This window comes from Salvelinus fontinalis, chromosome 1, assembly GCF_029448725.1.
Source record: "Salvelinus fontinalis isolate EN_2023a chromosome 1, ASM2944872v1, whole genome shotgun sequence".
In the NCBI taxonomy this organism is placed as follows: Eukaryota; Metazoa; Chordata; class Actinopteri; order Salmoniformes; family Salmonidae; genus Salvelinus; species Salvelinus fontinalis.
This window is the reverse complement of record NC_074665.1, coordinates 37,428,758-37,447,544: the sequence shown is the minus strand read 5'-3', so window position 1 is coordinate 37,447,544 and position 18,787 is coordinate 37,428,758. Positions and strand designations below refer to the sequence as shown.

The window sequence follows — 18,787 nt, the reverse complement described above, 5'->3', positions numbered from 1 at the left end:
GGAACAGGAGCGGGTCGGTGTCCAGCACGCGCGTTACGCACCAAGGAAAGACTTGCTAGCTACAGGGTTTTTTGATTTATAGGGCCTGTGAACGCGCAATCGACCCCATTGGAATCGTCATCACGTAAAGGCATCCAGGGGAAGACGTAAGAAGTGTCCGTATAGTCATAGCAATGACAGTGCCCTTTTAACTGACTTCAGAAAAGTGGCCAACATTTCTCAAATCTGACTCCATGTCAGGGAAATTGCTGTAGAATGGGCTCTGTTCCACTTAGAGACAAAATTTCAACTCCTATAGAAACTATAGACTGTTTTCTATCCAATAATAATAATAATATGCATATTGTATGATCAAGGATTTTGTGGGAAGCCGTTTCAAAAATTAGCCAAATTAGCATAAATAGTCTAAACAGCGCCCCCATCCCCAACAGGTTAAACAGCGGCGGTGCCGTTTAAGATGGAGAACACTTTTTTTATGGGCATGGCCTTATTTCTATTACAGCATATTGGATGACTGTCATTCATATTCTACTCACCCAGTTAATTTTAACATTGACATGTTTAGGATACTTCATGATACTCTAATTGTTCCTACAACCTAGCCTATGAATGAAAGTTTACAACCTGGTGCACACAGGTTTGACAGAAAGTTTTGAGGTGACAGACAGTGACACATGGACAGACAGTGACACATTTAATAGCTCTTTCACACTTTCCTGTATCTAGCTGATCTAGGGTGCAATCATAAGTCCAACAGTTGCAAACAATAATTTTTATTATTAGACATATTCAGGTATGTTTATCCCCATTTCGTTTCATTTGCTTCCATTTAAGAAATGTCTTTCAACAGAATTGGCGGAATGAATACACCCCGATCACGTGGAAAGACAGTTCACTTTCATAGCAGCCATATTGTATTCCTTCTCGGATCTATGCACTCTTCTCCTCTTATCTTTTCCCTTCGCTTGTGGACTTCAATGCACAACGCATCAGCTGTATGAGACCAGGTGGCAAAACCATATTATAACCGCTAAACACAGCCTACATCGTTGTCACCATACTAGCTATTTGTAAAGTCATAGTCAACATAGCTAATGGACCTAATGCGTTAGTAAACCCGCTACAATCATGCAGTAACGATAGAGTCAGTAAGCAGTTTAGCAGTTACACCGGCGGGCCCTAGTGGCAAAAAATTATTGTAAAACCAAAAGCTTGTGTTGGATAGTCATAGCCAGCTAGCTAACATAGCATCCCTCTGTTTGAGCAGTGTGTTTGAGTAGGCTAAACTATCTAGCTGCATTTGCTATCTAAGTAAGTGAAACTTAGAGTAAAAAAAGACACTCTCTCTCTCACTTGATTCTCTTTCATTTTTGAAGAAATTAATTAGTTTAAAACTGTTCAACTATTGTCTCTCTCTCTCTCTTTGAGTCAACTACCCACCACATTTTATGCACTCCAGTGCTAGATAGCTGTAGCTTATGGTTTAAGTACTATATTTATTATCTGATCCTTTGATTGATTGGACAACATGTCAGTTCATGCTGCAAGAGCTCTGATAGGTTGGAGGACATCCTCTGGAAGTTGTCATAGTTACTGTATAAGTCTATGTAGGGGGTGAGAACCATGAGCCTCCTAGGTTTTGTACTTGAAGTCAACATACCCAGAGGAGGACGACAGATAGCTGTGTTCCGGTTACACCATGGTGCTACCGTACAGAGTGCTTTGAGACAATTGTAGACCTTCATTGCAAAATAGTGTGTTTTAATCAATTATTTGATGACCTGTGAATACTGTATATTCAGTATAGTTTTAGGATACTTTATTAATGTTTTACCATTTTTATTTTTATGAAATTCACTGAAGAGGATGGTCCTCCCCTTCCTCCATTGAGGAGGCGCCACTGCTATCTATGTATGTTCATGCATTTCTATGAGTACACCCAGCAAACCACAATTGGTTCTGTGAAAGTTCCCAGAACATTCATTAGGTTGTGGCAAATGTTCTCCAAACACAAAAACTGTCCAGCCGTGCTGATGATTACACAATGTTTGTATAATACTTTCGCCATGTTGCAAGAACGTTCCCAGAACACATTTTGTCTGTTCTTTAAAGGTTCCCAGAATGTTTCTTTAGGTTGTGGGAACAGTCTGGTGGAAACACTGTGGGGACATCACAAAATAATCTGTCAACTTGTACGGATGATTATGCAATGCTTGTATAAAGGGTGCAAAAACATTCCCCTTATTCCCAGAGCACATTTGTTATGTTCTTTAAACCTTCCTAAACATTTATTTAGGTTGTGGGAACCTTGTGTGGATATGACAAGATATAGGTTCCAAAAACTCTAAATCTGTCCAGTTGTGCTGACATTCAGACAATGTTTGTATCAGGGTGCACAAAACATTCCTTTGATGTTGCAAGAATGTTGACAGAACAGCCTTTCTAAGTTATTTAAAGGTTTCCAGAACATTTGATTAGGCTGTGGGAGAAGTGTGGGTACAATACAAGATATAGGTTCCCAAAGAACAAAATATGCTCAGTTGTGATGACATTCATACAATGTTTAAGTTAAGTTGCACAGGGCATTCCCTTAATATTTTCACATGTGAGTTCCAAATATCTCTATCGGTCCCCCCAGTGTGAGTTTTATTTATGAGCGTGATGTCAGAATGCGCTCACTTGTCCAACATTTGATTGTCACGCAACAGGACAGTTAACCCATGCTGCCCTCAAACCAATTAGCTTCCTGCTAATTATCTATGTTTCAACTTGTTAATTTCAAATTATTTTCAAACAGTATTATTTTCAAACAAATTAGGTGCGTTCCGCCTACTCATTAATTCACAAAGAAGTAGGCCATTTCACTGTGCCAGACAATTTACATCTGATGCATGCTATGCTAATTTAAGATAAATATTAGCTAGATGAGCCGGACAAAGTTCTCTCTTTGATGAGAGCCCAAGCACTCCGCCAGTGTTTCCCCAGGCAAGCATTTACGCATCTCCAGTCAGAACCTTCCCGAATGTTTTACCCCTCGTGCATTTTCCGGCTGGCGCCCCCATTGCCTTCATTGCTGTTTTCATTACTAATAACTATTTTGGGCATTTGTGTGTTCCTATCAAAGTAAGTGCCGTGCCTTATTACGTTAGCATAATAGTTTCTGTATATCGTGTTATGTTGTTTCTACTGTAGCACACCTTATGTAGCTTATATGGAACATAAAGTATTCTGTGTGTATTCCTTTATAACCGTGGACACGCAAGGTACTAATTCCATAACCTTTATGGTTTTATACTCAATTGTGCTTATGTAGCTAGCAACATTCTTGTATTAGCTTCTGTTGTATCCTTTGAAGCTGCCCTGGCTTCATCATGACCATGGCCTGTGTATTAATTTGGCTTGTTTAGCATAGCCCTGCTCTGCACTGCCCTGCCCCCTTTTGGAGCTCTTCAGTTACTGTTTCTTACTGTGTCTTATATCATTCATAATTATGATTTTGTGAATTCAAATTATTATTTTTAAAGCAGTGTTATTAAGTTACTTTGTAATACATTGTAATATTGTTTTATTGCTATATCCTGATATTGTATTGTAATTACTAATAATTCCTCTTATTCTGTACTTTCAGAAACCACACACACAAACTATATTGAATATTATTTGCCAACATCATAACTCGAACTGGACTTCTTTCTTGCCAAAGAATGAGGCCAGCTTTTGTATGCTGGCAACATACTCTTTGAACAGCACAACGTTTTATTGGAAGAAAAAACAACAAGAAAAGACATATGCCTTTTTGTAATGGTTGTCTATTTTATTGAAGTATTGGTAGTGGTTGAACAGCAAAAATAAAAAACGAGTTTTACTAGAGGGAAAAAAAGAGCAAGAAAAAACTGACAACTCATTAAAATGCCTAGCCCATATTTCAATATTCAGTAATTGAACAATAAAAACTGCATTCCCACCCCCCACCCCTTGAGCAGCAGTTTGTGGAACTTGCCGTGCATTGAGGCGTAGGGGATTGTCTGCAGCGGGATGGCCTCAAGTTGATGAACGCCGAAGGGTGTGATGCTCCTCCAGCAGCTTTCTCATGAAGTTCTCTCTGTGCTATTGGTAGGTAATCACCTCACCTATGGGGGAGCGGGAGTGGGGAGGAAGAGGGAGTGGTGAGGATGATGAGGGGGTAGGTGGATGAGATATGGTCAATTTAATTGCATTTTGGAACTGTATGTCAAATTATTCCACAAAGCTGTTTATCATGTCCGCCTTATCCAATGCCCCCATTTTTAGGTTATAGTCAAGCACGCAGTCTGGTTTGATCTTTCTCTCTCCCGTCAGGTGGTCCAACTTCCCAGTGGCCAACATGATTGCTGTATGGATAGTGGAGAGGACACGGATGTCTCGTTTGTCATGCCACTTTAGTGCCAGCTGTTGAACGTGCTCATTGAACTCCACCTTACCCCTCTGCATCTTCCTGCTTACGAATGCCGGCATCCCCTTCCTGTTCAACCGGATTGTGCCACAGGCCCCTGTGCTGTTGGAGAGCAGATGCTGGAAGAGTGTGGGACTGCTGTACCAACTGTCCACATACCAAGTGTGGCCCTTCTCGAAATGAAGAACCAGCATGGTTATCACCCCGGACCCGGACCCAGACACCCCAAGCCCCTCATAATGTAGGATGTCAGTGTTGGACCCTGTGTAGTCTTAATGTCCTGGACAAATCCTGTCTTCATGTCGCATATAATAAAGAACTTGACCCCAAAGTTGTGCCTTTGTAGGGAATATATTTACGGAATGCCAGCCTATCCTTCCATAACATCAGGGTCGTGTCACTGCATAGGTCCTTGTATGGCAAATGCTAATGTAGAGCTGGTAAGAACATCTATTATTTTGTGTAATGGTCATTTAGGTTGGCAGCAGCATTGTTGATGAAATGCAGGCATCGCAGCAGAACTAGGAAGCTGTCTTGGGGAAAGAGAGTGGCAAAGAAGGGAGTTGCAAACATAGGATCCGTGCACCAGTATTCTATTAGGGAGTTCACCAGGAAGGTATACATTTAATTAATTGTGGTTGTCACACATTTAGCGAGTTTTGCCTGATTCTCTCTTCTCCTGTAGTTCCAAGGCATAGCAATTGGTCTCCTCCACTATGTCTCCCACCAGCTCCTCTGTCAGAAACAGCTTGAAGCACTAAGCCTCAGAGGGAGATGGCAAGGGGCTCACTCCAGACTGGGACTCATCAAAGCCAACAGCAGGGTCAGGAGGGGTGAAATGGCTGGCGGCCTTGCAACTATCGCAGACCCTCTGTACTTCACCCACTGTTTGTCTGCCTCCATCACCACCAGCATCTTCAGAGGGACTTTGTCGGTGGGAAAGGGGTCCTCAGATTAAGGGTTCTCAATGGCCAATAGGTCGCGAGCAGCTCCCTACTGTCAGAACCTGACACTTCACTTTCATACTCAGCCTCATTTCAAAATGTATAAAATCTCCAGAATTTGTATCTACCTTTCCAATTACTTTTAGAGTTTGGCCTTAATTTGATTAATATTACGGTGTTTGTATTCCAATGAAAACAAAACAAAAACTCTTGTTTTCCGTTGGGATGTAACGGAAAATATGGCACTGTACAATGTGACAGTCGGGAGTACAGTACTGGGATATTTAGCTAAAGAATCCAGTATCCTGCAGGCACGCGGGAGACTGGGGTTCAATTCCCCGACAGGGAGGAAGGAGTAGGCTGTCCTTGTAAATAAGGATTTGTTCTTAATCTACCCATCGTGTCCGATTAAAAAAATGTTTTACAGCGAAAACACAACATATGATTATGTTAGATCGCCGCCAAGTCCAAAAGACACACATCCATTTCCCAGCCAAAGATAGGAGTCACAAAAAGCAGAAATAGAGATAAAATGAATCACTAACCTTTGATGATTTTCATCAGATGACACTCATAGGACATCATGTTACACAATACATGTATGTTTTGTTCGATAATGTGCATATTTATATCAAAGAATCTCAGTTTACATTGGCGCCATGTTCAGAAATGCCTCCAAAATATCCAGAGAAATTGCAGAGAGCCACATCAAAGAACAGAAATACTCATCATAAACTTTGATGAAAGATACATGTTTTACATAGAATTAAAGATACACTTGTTCTTAATGCAACCGCTGTGTCAGATTTTTTTAAAACTTTACAGAAAAAGCACACCATGCAATAATCTGAGACGGCGCTCAGATATAAACAACATTTCTCCGCCATGTTGGAGTCAACAGAAATACTAAATTACATCATAAATATTCCCTTACCTTTGATGATCTTCATCAGAATGCACTCCCAGGAATCCTAGTTCCACAATAACTTGTTGTTTTGTTCGATATTGTCCATTATTTATGTCCAAGTAGGTACTTTTGTTAGCGCGTATAGTACACATATCCAAACGCTCGTCTAGATCCAGGCGAACGTCGGACGAAAACTTCTTAAAGTTATATTACAGGTCGAATAAACTTGTCAAACTAAGTAGAGAATCAATCTTCAGGATGTTGTTATCATAAATATTCAATAACGTTCCATCCTGAGAATTCCTTTTTGTCTATAGAAGTAATGGAACGCAAGTCGATATCATGTGGAATGCGCATGACCAGGAACTGGCACTCTGCCAGACCACTGACTCAAACAGCTCCCATCCGGCCCCACATCCCAGTAGAAGCTTCATTCAACGTTCTACAGACGGTTGACATCTAGTGGAACATCCATACCCCACTGGGATTTCAATAGGCGATGAGTTGAAAATCGACCAGCCTCAGAATTCTCACTTCCTGTTTGGATTCTTTCTCAGGTTTTTGCCTGCCATATGAGTTATGTTATACTCACAGACATCATTCAAACAGTTTTAGAAACTTCAGAGTGTTTTATATCCAATAGTGATAATAATATGCATATATTAGCATCTGGGACAGAGTAGGAGGCAGTTCACTCTGGACACGCTATTCATCCAAAGTGAAAATGCTGCCCCCTGTCCCTAAAAAGTTCATTAAAGGTTCCAGAACATTTAATTAAGTTATGGAAGCTGTCTGGAATGTTGCAAGAATAGTATTACATATTGTACTTAAGAGGTTGCACAGAACATTCTCACAAGTCAGTTTGTATGACGTTCATAGCATATTTGTTTTAGGTTTAACATAATATTCCATTGATGTTCATACGTCATTGATTTTACCTTAACATCAAATCAAATTGTATTTATATACAGTGGTGGAAGTAGTACCCAGAAGCGATACTTGAGTAAAAGTAAAGAGACCTTACTGGAAAATGACTCAAGTAAAAGTGAAAGTCATCCATTAGAATACTACTTGAGTACAAGTCTGAAAGTACCTGATATTAAATCTACTTAAGTATCAAAAGTAAAAGTTTGAAACGTAAGAGTCGTAAATCCAAAACACAAAACAGCCAGACCTTTTATTTGGTTTGAGCTCGAGTCTTTCTGAAAGGTAACAGTCTTACAGATGCAAGAAGTTCTCAGATAATTTTTTTTTAAAGAATGTGGATTCTCAAATATGCAACACTTGAAAATACATCTCTTACAGAAAAAAAAAATATAGACCAAAATGAAGGAATATAGCCAGTAAAACATAAGCAGTTACAATCAGTCACCCTATACATAATTTTTTTTCAGATTAGCTCATCAAAAGTACATGTACAGAACTGAACACAACCTCACTGTAGGAATATGTGGACATCACCACTGATGGAACTGTATTTTAAATGAGTGTGTCAGGTAATGTCTTCGTAACAACCTATAACTTTTAAACATAAATTAACAAAACTGATAAGTATCCTTGTCCTTTGGCTTGCTGGCTTTAAACTGTCATTACTTGAAGTTGAAGAATTTGCAGGTCATCTTCAGTTAAAGCTAGTTTTCATAGTTTCTGGAAACCAGTCTTACTCTCCTGGGGCTGAAAACAAGTCCTGCAATACTGAACAGCCTTTCACAGGCAGCTGTTCAGCACCACCGAAAGTTTTGAGCAACTGTTATGACAGTTTTAATCAGTTGCATCTAAATCTACTCTAAAGTAACACCATACAGATATGGTATGGAACATACAGTCTAATTTCTGAGCAGTTATTCAACTAACTACAATAGACCAAGAAAGTCACTGATGATGTACAGAATTTGTCTTGCATGTTGTGTAATCTGAATACTGGAAGGTTGTTGACAACGTAGGCACTGATGCTGTCCAAAACAAGTGTATGTGAAAGACAAATACATGCACTAATGAAATCAGTAATAATAGCTATTACAATAGCCTAAAGTTTGGGAAAGTTCTCAAAGGAAAACCTGTGTCATATCTAATGTTTTTGAAAATATTAGACACTGCTGTGTTTCCAGATGTAATTTTTTTTTTTACTGGGGTGTTTGTGAAAGCATACACTAAATTGTTAATCCAACATAGTCTAGAATAGAAAGTATAACGATAACATCCATAGTTATGTAGGGCGACCAACTCGATATGTTCCATTTTCTTGACTACCAGCGGAGCTAGCTGGTAAATCAAGCTCCCTGTCCGGAAAAGAATGAAAACATATTTTTCCTGAGAAAAGCCTTCAATGCAGTTATTTGCTATTCTTACAATTAAGTTATGCCCTCCAGTTATGACCAACCTCCCCAAGAGCCGCCATTGTTGTTATGATTTTCGACTTTGACTACAGGTGCTTCTCATTGTGGTCATCAATGAAACCACCCCCACAGATTATCAGAGGACCCTGATTGGTCTGGTCGTATGGTGGAAGGAGGGGGAGGGGCTCAAACGGTTTCAATCTGGTCGTGGCCAGACTGTATCCGTGTAGTGAAACAGAATGTAAGCTCGCGAGATCAGGAGGCTAGAATATTCTATCAACGTCCCACCATCAGTTCTCAGGACATCAGCTGATGGTCCTAAAGAAACGTTCTCCCCCTAAAAAATGGTGTCATTACAACATCACACCGTGTTACTGTTGCCGAGCCCATCAAGGCCCTGATTGGTGAACCACTGGGACAGACACAGTGCTTTTAACAGAGTGTTTTGAATGTACATATTTGACATACAATATTACATTGTACATCCAGTGTCTGTTTTGGACTGTTTTGTTCCGTAACCTGATTGGACGGATCCGGTATCTCTTGTAGCATGAAAAATTATTTTCACTTTTTGCAGTGTAAAAGTTATAATATTTGAGACCAACGCGTAGCCGTGGTTGTGTGAGAAGCACGACCGTATCTCTCACAGAACTACAATGAGATTCACTTTCTTTCTGTGATCTCTCTCTGCTCTAATAGACATGAGCCTGCAACTCTCATCTCTCCAGTGTTGCACTTCATTTATTTCCTTATAGAATCATAGCTGTGCGAAGGGTTCTGGAAGAGCTGCAGTACCCCTGATAATGTGAAATACATTTGCCAAAGTTATAGCATCTGTTACTGCTGATAAGATGGTGGTGCAGCCATTTGATGGGCTCCTGACCAATTCTGCTATTTTGTGTGTTTTTTTACACTGATCTTAACTTTTTTTGTACATAATGTCTCCACCATAATTTCCTATGACCGAAAACAGCTTCTGGAGATCCGAACAGCGATCACTAACCTCGATTTGGATGACAATTTATACTTCAAGGAGTCGGCAGCTCTGGACGTTCTGCTTACTTCAGACCAGGCCCTAATCCCCGGGACTCATAAGAGGAAGTGACGGCGCAAAAGAGGCATACGAGCCGGCATCCTGACGACTTTGCATGCAAATAAACCGCCTTTACCCTCCGTTCTGTCGGAGAACTTACAGTCACTAGAGAAAAAACTGGACGATCTCCATTCGAGCTATTCCATGCTATCAATGGGACCTGAAGAACTGTAATATTCTATGTTTCTTGGAATCATGGCTCAACGAGGACATGGATAATATACATCTTGCTAGCTTTTCCATGCATCGTCAAGCACCCTCGAGTAAGATGAGGGGGGAGGGGTGTGTCTCTTTGTTAACAACACCTGGTGAACGTTCTCTAATGTAAAGGAAGTCTTAACCTTTTGCTCGCTTGAGATAGAATACCTCATGATAAGCTCCAGGCCATACTATTTACCAAGAGAGTTTATCTATATTTTTCGTAGCTGTCTATTTACCACCACAAACCTATGCTGGCACTAACACCGCACTCAACTAGCTGTATAGGACCATAAGCAAAAAGGAAAAGGCGCTTCTTGTGGCCAGTGATTTTATTGCAGGGTAACTGAAATTAGTTTTACTTCATTTTTTACCAGCATGTCACTTGTACAACTAGAGGCGACGCAATTAGAGATGACTTTTACTCTACACACAGAAACGCATACAAGGCTCTCCCTCACAATCCCTTTCGCAAATATGACCATAACTCTATCTTCCTGATTCCTGCTTACAAGCAAAAACTCAAATAGGAAGTACCAGTGACACGCTTAATACGGAAGTGGTCCGATGAAGCAGATGCTAAGCTACAGGACTGTTTCACTTGCACAGACTGGAATATGTTCCAGGATCAATCCGATTACATTTCACTTGTAATCGGATTGATCCTGGAACATATTCCAGTCTGTGCAAGTGAAACACAGGCACTCGCCCTCAGGCACTCGCCCTGAGATGCGTGTCATCAGCCCGGTACCACCAGTTCCGGCACCACGCATCAGGCCTCCAGTGTGCTTCCACAGTCCAGAACGGCCTGTGCCTCTTCCCCGCACTCGCCCTGAGGTGCGTGTCCTCAGCCCGGTACCACCAGTTCCGGCACCAGGCATCAGGCCGCAAGTGCACTTCCACAGTCCAGTACGGCCTGTGCCTCTTCCCCACACTCGCCCTGAGGTGCGTGTCCTCAGCCCGGTACCAACAGTTCCGGCACCACGCATCAGGCTTCCAGTGCGCTTTCACAGTCCAGAGCTTCCGACGACAGTTCCCAGTCTAGAGCTTCCGGCGACAGTTCCCAGTCCAGAGCTTCCGGCGACAGTTCCCAGTCCAGAGCTTCCGGCGACAGTTCCCAGTCCAGAGCTTCTGGCGACAGTTCCCAGTCCAGAGCTTCCGGCGACAGTACCCAGTCCAGAGCTTAACGGCGACAGTACCCAGTCCAGAGCTTCCGGCGACAGTTCCCAGTCCCGAACCTCCAACGACGGGCCACAGTCCGGAACCTCCAACGACGGGCCACAGTCCGGAACCTCCAACGACGGGCCACAGCCCGGAACCTCCAACGACGGGCCACAGCCCGGAACCTCCAACGACGGGCCACAGTCCGGAACCTCCAACGACGGTCCCCAGCCTGGGGTCTCCAGCGACAGTCCCCATCCCGGGGTCTCCAGCGACAGTCCCCATCCCGGGGTCTCCCCATCCCGGGGTCTTTCCTTTGTATTATGGCATTTAAACTCAAAATATATCACTAAACCATGACTCCTAACCCGAGGGACAAGACAATTTTATGAAGGCATAGGTTAAGTCCTGAGATTACAGACTAGTACTAAAACACTTGAAGTAGGCATCCTAGAGTTAAGTCAACAAGTTACTATATCATTGTGTTTACTTGATAGCTAGCTACACAAATAGCTAGCTAGAACAAAGTGTTAATAAGATTTTTTTAAATGACTTAAATGATTTAAAAGCAATACATATAAAACTGACCGTGCACTACAATATATTTAAAAATTAGTTTGCAATATAACTGTCTTACATATGTTTTATTAATAATAAAACGCTTAAATTAAAACCAAAAAAACATATTTTGTGTCATTATCTCACACTTTTAAGTGTTTTTCCTGGTGAATAAGGCCGGGACAAGAAAGCCACCATTTTCGTAGAATGATCTGTCACCGGCTTCTTTAACAAGTGCGTCAACGACGTCGTACTCACTGGGACCGTACTTACATATCCCAATCACAATACATTGATTACAGGCTAAATCCACACTGAGCTAAAGGCTAGCAGCTAAAGGCTGCTTTCAAGGAATCCCGCTATGACCTCCAACAAGCCATCAAACAGGCAAAGCATCAACACAGGACTAAGATGAAATCCTACTACGCTGGCACTGAATCTCGTCAGATGTGGCAGGGCTTGCAAACTATCACGGATTACAAAGGGAAACCCAGCCACGAGATGCCCAGTGACGTGAGCCTACCAGACGAGCTAAAAGCCTTCTATTCTCGCTTCGAAGTAAGCAACACTGAACCAGCCCCAGGTGTTCCGCAAGATTGTGTTCTCGCTCTCCATAGCCGATGTGAGAAGACATTTAAACAGGTTAACATTTACAAGCTCACAGGGCCAGACGAATTACCAGAGCATGCGTTGACCAGCTGTCATGTGTGTACACTGACATTTACAACCTCTACCTGACCTAGACTGTAATATCTACATGTTTCAAGCAGACCACCATAGTCCCTGTGCCCAAGAACGCCAATGTAACCTGTCTAAATGACTATCGCTCCATAGCACTCACATCTGTAGCCATGAAATTATTTAAAAGGCCATCATCCCAGACACCCTGGACCCACTCCAATTCGCATACCGCCCCAACAGATCCACATACCGCCCCATCAGATCCACATGCAATCTCTACTGCACTCTCCCACCTGGACAAGAGGAACACCTATGTGAGAATGCTTTTCATCGACTACAGCTCACCATTCAACACAATAGTACCCTCGAAGCTCATCAGTAAGCTCAGGACCCTGGGACTGAACATAAGTTTACTGACAACACAACAATGGCAGGCCTGATCCCCAACGACAATAAAACAGCCTATAGGGAGGAGGTCAGTGACCTGGCAATGTGGTGCCAGGTCATCAACGTCAGCAAGACAAAGGAGCTGATCGTGGTCTACAGGAAATGGAGGGCAGAGCACACCCCCATCCACATCGACAGGGCTGTAGTGGAGCATGTTGAAAGCTTCAAATTTCTCAGGGGACACATCACCAAGGAATTAACATGGTCCACACACACCAACACAGTTGTGAAGAAGGCAAGACAACACCTCTTCCTCCTCAGGAGGCTGAAAAGTTCTACAGCAGCACCATTCAGAGCATCGTGACTGGCTGCATCACCATTTGGTATGGCAACTGCTTGGCATCCGACTGCAAACGCTACAGAAGGTAGTGCATATGGCCCAGTACATCATTGGGGCAGAGCTCCCTGCCATCCAGGACCTCTATTCCAGCTGGTGTCAGAGGAAGGCCCTAAGAATTGTCAAAGACTCCAGCCACCCCAGTCATAGACTGTTCTCTCTGCTACCTCACGGCAAGTGGTACCGATAAACCAAGTCTGGAACCAACAGGGCCCTGAACAGCTTCTACCCTCAAGCCATAAGACTGCCAAATAGTTATGCAAATAGCTACCCAGACTATCTGCATTGACCCTTTTTGCACTCTTTTGGCTCATCACGCTGCTTGCTACTGTTTATTATCTATCCTGTTGACTAGACACTTTACCCCTATCTACTGTATATGTACATATCTACCTCAATTACCTCGTACCCCTGCTCATCAACTCGGTACTGGTACCCCGTGTATGTAGTCGTTAATCATTGTGTATTTATTCCTTGTTTTAGTATTTTTCTCTCTGCATTGCTGGGAAGGGCCAGTAAGTAAGCATTTCACTGTTGTTTACGAAGCATGTAACAAATAACATTTGATTTGATAATCAGATAAGAGGATCAGCTGCATCAAAATGAATGAATAGCGGGAAAGGATGCAAATGCGCATTAGATGACCTTGCACTGGTCTTTTCCAACTAGCACTGACTTTGCTGATAACTTCTTTATTGAGAAAAAATGTACTTACAATGACTGTGATATGTGGTTGTCTGACCTCGCTATCTTAAGATGAATGCACTAACTAAGATAAAAGCTGGATAAAAGCTAAATTACTAAAATGTAAATGTATGTAATTGTAGTGTTGATTCTGATAGAAACACACAATACCTAGAACATGGTTGCCATATTCTCAGAATTTTAGAAATGTGTATATTAACAGTAGCATACTTTCTCTCATTTGCCATTTAAGCAATGATGTTGCCAGTGTTAGGTTCTAATTTTCAGAGTAAAAACTTGACGGACACTATGAAAGCTTAAAGCAAGTGTATTCTTCCCAGAGGATCAATACAGCTGCATTAGACAATGCATTAGACAAGAACATTTTCACACAAGCACTGATATTTAACCTTTCCTTCTAGGCTGAGTCTCCTCCTACACATCTGAACAAATATTGTATCTTACTGCTAGACAGGACACTAAGTGATACGGGCCATAAACTTTTATTTCTCCCTTAACGTGACCTGACCTGATCTCGACCCCCCTTCATCACTATTCCATGGCTCTCTCCCCTTATCAATGCCTGCCACATGTGATTGCTTTCCCTACACTCAGTACATTCCAAGCTTAATTGCCCCCACCATATACTTTCCTCCTACAGATAGCCGAGGGGCTACACTAGAGGTTAATGGTTATGGCACCCCTCATTTCTCTATTACAACTAATGATTAACCTTTAAACCTTTAAAGTTCATAAATCCAAACCTATCACCAGTTATACCAAAACAATACACAACACAGAGATCCATCACCTGGTTTTAATGTGGAAACAAATGTAAAAATCATGTGGGACAAATCACATGAATCACAGTATATTAAAGGGGCAAGCTGCAGTTGCTACATCCTTTTTGTAATTTTTAAATGAATAATGTAATGACGGTATGTGGTGTGGATTTCAAGAAGACGATGTAGAGATGCCTAACTATATCAATTTAATTAACTACTGACAGTTTATGAGGAAATGTGGTAATAATTTCAATTTAAGTGGCAATCCTACAGATGACCATATTTCAATGAGAAACTGGTTTAAATTTGTTCAGTTAGGGGTGTTGTATCTATTGCCAAATAATGACAACGACTTATAGCGCTTAGAACGTGAGAGTAGTGTGACTCCCCTAGCAGGTCTCAAACCCAGTGACGAATGCTCTATCCACTATCCCAATAAGGGATATCCCTAGGGTATATGCTTATTGGGCCAGTATAGTTAGAGACTGTTGAGAAGCAAACCCTAAACCCTTCTTTCTAGGCAGATCTGCAACTACTGGATACTGTAGGTATAAGCAATAAGGTGAATGCACTTTGAAGTAAATCTCAGCTCTGTTAAAAGTAGTCAAGAAAAACTATTTTATTGACCATAGTGATTCAGGCGTAACATTAAAACAGGGTTTTAATGCCCCACCAACATCATACAAAAAGCCCTAAAATTGCTTAAATAAGTCAATCAAATCAATACACTGACACTAAAATGGTGACATAACAGAAAGCTCGGAATGCTGTGAACCAAGAGGTTCTGAGTTCATATCCCAGGGGAGCACATGCTGATTAATAGTTATCATATAAATGAACATGCACAATGTAATCATGTATGTCAAATATGTACGTTGAAAACACTATGTTAAAAACATGGTTTGTGTGTGAATGTCCCTAAAATTGCCAACAAACAAAGAGCTGTGAATGGATCAGTGGTTCACCAATCAGAGCCTAAAATGGGCCTGGCCACAGTAACAAGGGGAGATGTGCAATGATAAACAATTTGGTGTTTTCTTCGAGACTGTTTCTTTGGGACCATCAGGTGACGTCTGATACCCAGGAATGTTCTTGCAAAGTTCCCATGAAACGTGTCTAGAACATCAATATCTTATATTCATAGAAAATGGCAACCATGTTCAGTGTATGTTTGGTGGGACGTTGATAGAATATTCTCCTAACCCACAGAAAACTGGACACAGGAATGTTCTTGCAATGTTCCCATGAAACATGTCTAGAACATTAATATTGAATATTCTGAGAAATTTTGAATCATGTTCTGGGTAAGTCCTGTTTAACATTAAAGGAATAGTCTCTTGGAAATAGTCCTTATATGTCACTGTAACATTCCTATGAAAATCTGATGAGACTCTTAAGGGAACGTTCTCTAAAGTTGTGGAAGCGTTTGTTGTTAGCTGGGACAACACAGGAAAAATGATACACAGTGAATCCCTCCTCTGGCCTAGCCAGGTATTGTGCTACTAACACTGTATATTTGTATGTGTATTTACTATGGATTCCCTTCCTGGGGTCCAGCAAAGTTAAGGCAGTTATACAATTTAAAACTTCTTTGGGATAGGTGGGACGGTAGCGTCCCACCTGGCCAACATCCGGTGAAATGGCAGAGCGCCAAATTCAAATTAAATTACTATAAATATTAAACTTTCATGAAATCACAAGTGCAATACATCAAAATAAAGCTTAACTTGTTTTAATCCAGCCAAGGTGTTAGATTTCAAAAAGGCTTTACGGTGAAAGCAAACCATGCGATTATCTGAGGATAGCGTCCAGCTGTAACGGCTTTCTTCGGGTGAAAGAGAGGAGGACCAAACTGCAGCGTGATGATAATCCATATTTTAAATAGGCTACTTAAACAACGAACAAAAACAACAAACTGACAGAAAGAACCGAAGACGCTACAGTCCCGAACTAGTGACCACAGACCAGATGAACACACGAACAGGAACAATCACCCACAAAACACACTACAAAACAGGCTACCTAAATATGGTTCCCAATCAGAGACAACGCAAAACACCTGTCTCTGATTGAGAACCATATCAGGCCAAACACAGAAATAGACAACCCAGACATACAACATAGAATTCCCACACAGATCACACCCTGACCAACCAAAACATAAAACATACAAAGCAAACTATGGTCAGGGTGTGACACCAGCACACAAATGCATAACAAATAATTTTCAACCAGGGAGTTACGACACGAAAGTCAGAAATAGCAATATAATATATGCCTTACCTTTTGAAGATCTTCTTCTGTTGGCACTCCAAAAGGTCTCAGTTACATTACAAATGGTCCTTTTGTTCGACAAATTCCTTCTTTATATACATAAAAACTCAGTTTAGCTGGCGTGCTTCAGTCAATAATCCACTTGGTTTCCATCGGTCAAAATGCATACAAAATGAATCCCAAACGTTACCAATAAACGTATCTAAACAAGTCAATCAATCCTAAGGTACCCTAATACGCAAATAAACAAAAAAAATTAAGATGAAGAATTGTTATTGTCTCTACCAGAGATAAACAAAAAGAACGCGCTGTCTTGGCCATGCGCATGAAAACACTACAGACAAAATGGGAGCCCTTTGAAAAACTACTTCTTCTCCCTCATTTTTCCAAAAAACAGCCTGAACCTCTTTCTAAAGACTGTTGACATTTAGTGGAAGACCTAGGAACTGCAACCGGGCACGATTTCGCCCTATTATAAAAGTGCAAGCCACTGAAATAAGTGGTATTATTAATTATTTTGGGGGTATGGTTTGTCCTCGGGATTTCTCCTGCCATTTAAGTTCTGTTATACTCACAGACATTATTTTAACAGTTTTAGAAACTTAATTATATGCATATCCTAGCATCTGTTTACTTTGGGCAATCTTTTCATCCGGACGTCAAAATACCGCCCCCTATCCCAAGGAAGTTAAAAACATTAGAATGCATTCACAACAGATTTCACAACACACTGTGTGCCCTTAGACAACTACCACATATCTACAATACAAAATCCATGTGTACGTGTGTGTATAGTGCGTATGTTATCGTATGTGTGTATGCATGTGTCTGTGCCTATGTTTGTGTTGCTTCACAGTCCCCGCTGTATATAGTCCTAAGGAAGATGACACCAAAATTTGTCTCAGGTTTACATGAGCTCCAATTAGTCATCATGGCTCTGCCCTCCGAGTGACCCTCAGGCAGGGATTCAATCAAATCACTGTCAACAAGCGCACTGCACTTGACTTTTAAAGGTAACCTACACTTGAGTTGACATCCACAGCATTTACCGTGTATGCGATCTCAGCGAACATCATGGAAATTGCCTGCATGTCGACAGTACAGTACACATTTGATTGAATCCCAGCCAAAGTCAGCTCTGGATCTCTCAGTGTCTCTCGTATCCCCAATGTTGCCCTCCAAGGCCAGGCATTTGTCTTTCACTGAACTGTGTGTGTGTGTGTGTGTGTGTGTGTGTGTGTGTGTGTGTGTGTGTGTGTGTGTGTGTGTGTGTGTGTGTGTGTGTGTGTGTGTGTGTGTGTGTGTGTGTGTGTGTGTGTGTGTGTGTTACAACTTGCAGGGAACATTTGGCCGCAAACCTCAGGCAAAGCCTGAGGATGACCGCTACCTGAGAGCAGCCATCCAGGAGTATGACAACATCGCCAAGCTGGGCCAGATCATGAGGGAGGGGCCCGTTAAGGTAAGGGACACACAAACACACATATTTCCTCTCAAGTGGCAGTGACCACACATTCCTGTTGGGAACTAATATTTCTGCTTGTAAAACAAACATTGGTTTTGAGGTGCTGTGCGGTAATCTAAACATATTGGGACAGTTAATGTGGTTTTGATTGACTGTGATTGTGACCCTAACTGCTGTTCTATTAGGGCACATTGCTCAATGTGGTTCTGGACGACTACCTGAGGCTCAAAAAGCTCTTTGCAGCCAGACTGGTCACCAAGTCGACCAGCCAAGGCGACCAATCGTCAGTCACAGAGGTGGGACGTGAGAAGAAGCAGGTCCAATCCTGTTGCTGTGTGCTGTCCTGTTCCCTGCCACCGCCATTGGAGGGCGCTATATCACTCCTCTGTTTCCCCCACTGGCGCTTCTCCGTCTCACTGCCTCTGCTTGCATGACTCCTGTAGGCCACTACCACCCCACTCTACTGCTCTATAGGATGTTGCCACTTA

At 41.8% G+C, this 18,787-nt stretch overlaps 1 protein-coding gene across 3 annotated transcripts in view; it reads left to right on the top strand.

Moving 5' to 3' along the window:
- The window catches only part of LOC129853969 (cadherin-23-like), a 565,813-nt gene that overhangs the window by 545,562 nt on the left and 1,464 nt on the right, over positions 1-18,787 (top strand). For 2 of the 3 annotated variants that reach the window (XM_055920536.1, XM_055920554.1), the window contains 2 exons: positions 18,177-18,296; positions 18,485-18,595. In XM_055920536.1, coding sequence (XP_055776511.1) covers positions 18,177-18,296; positions 18,485-18,595 — 231 coding nt within the window. The remainder of the gene's footprint in view (positions 1-18,176; positions 18,297-18,484; positions 18,596-18,787) is intronic. The other variant, XM_055920546.1, reaches the window with a different exon arrangement.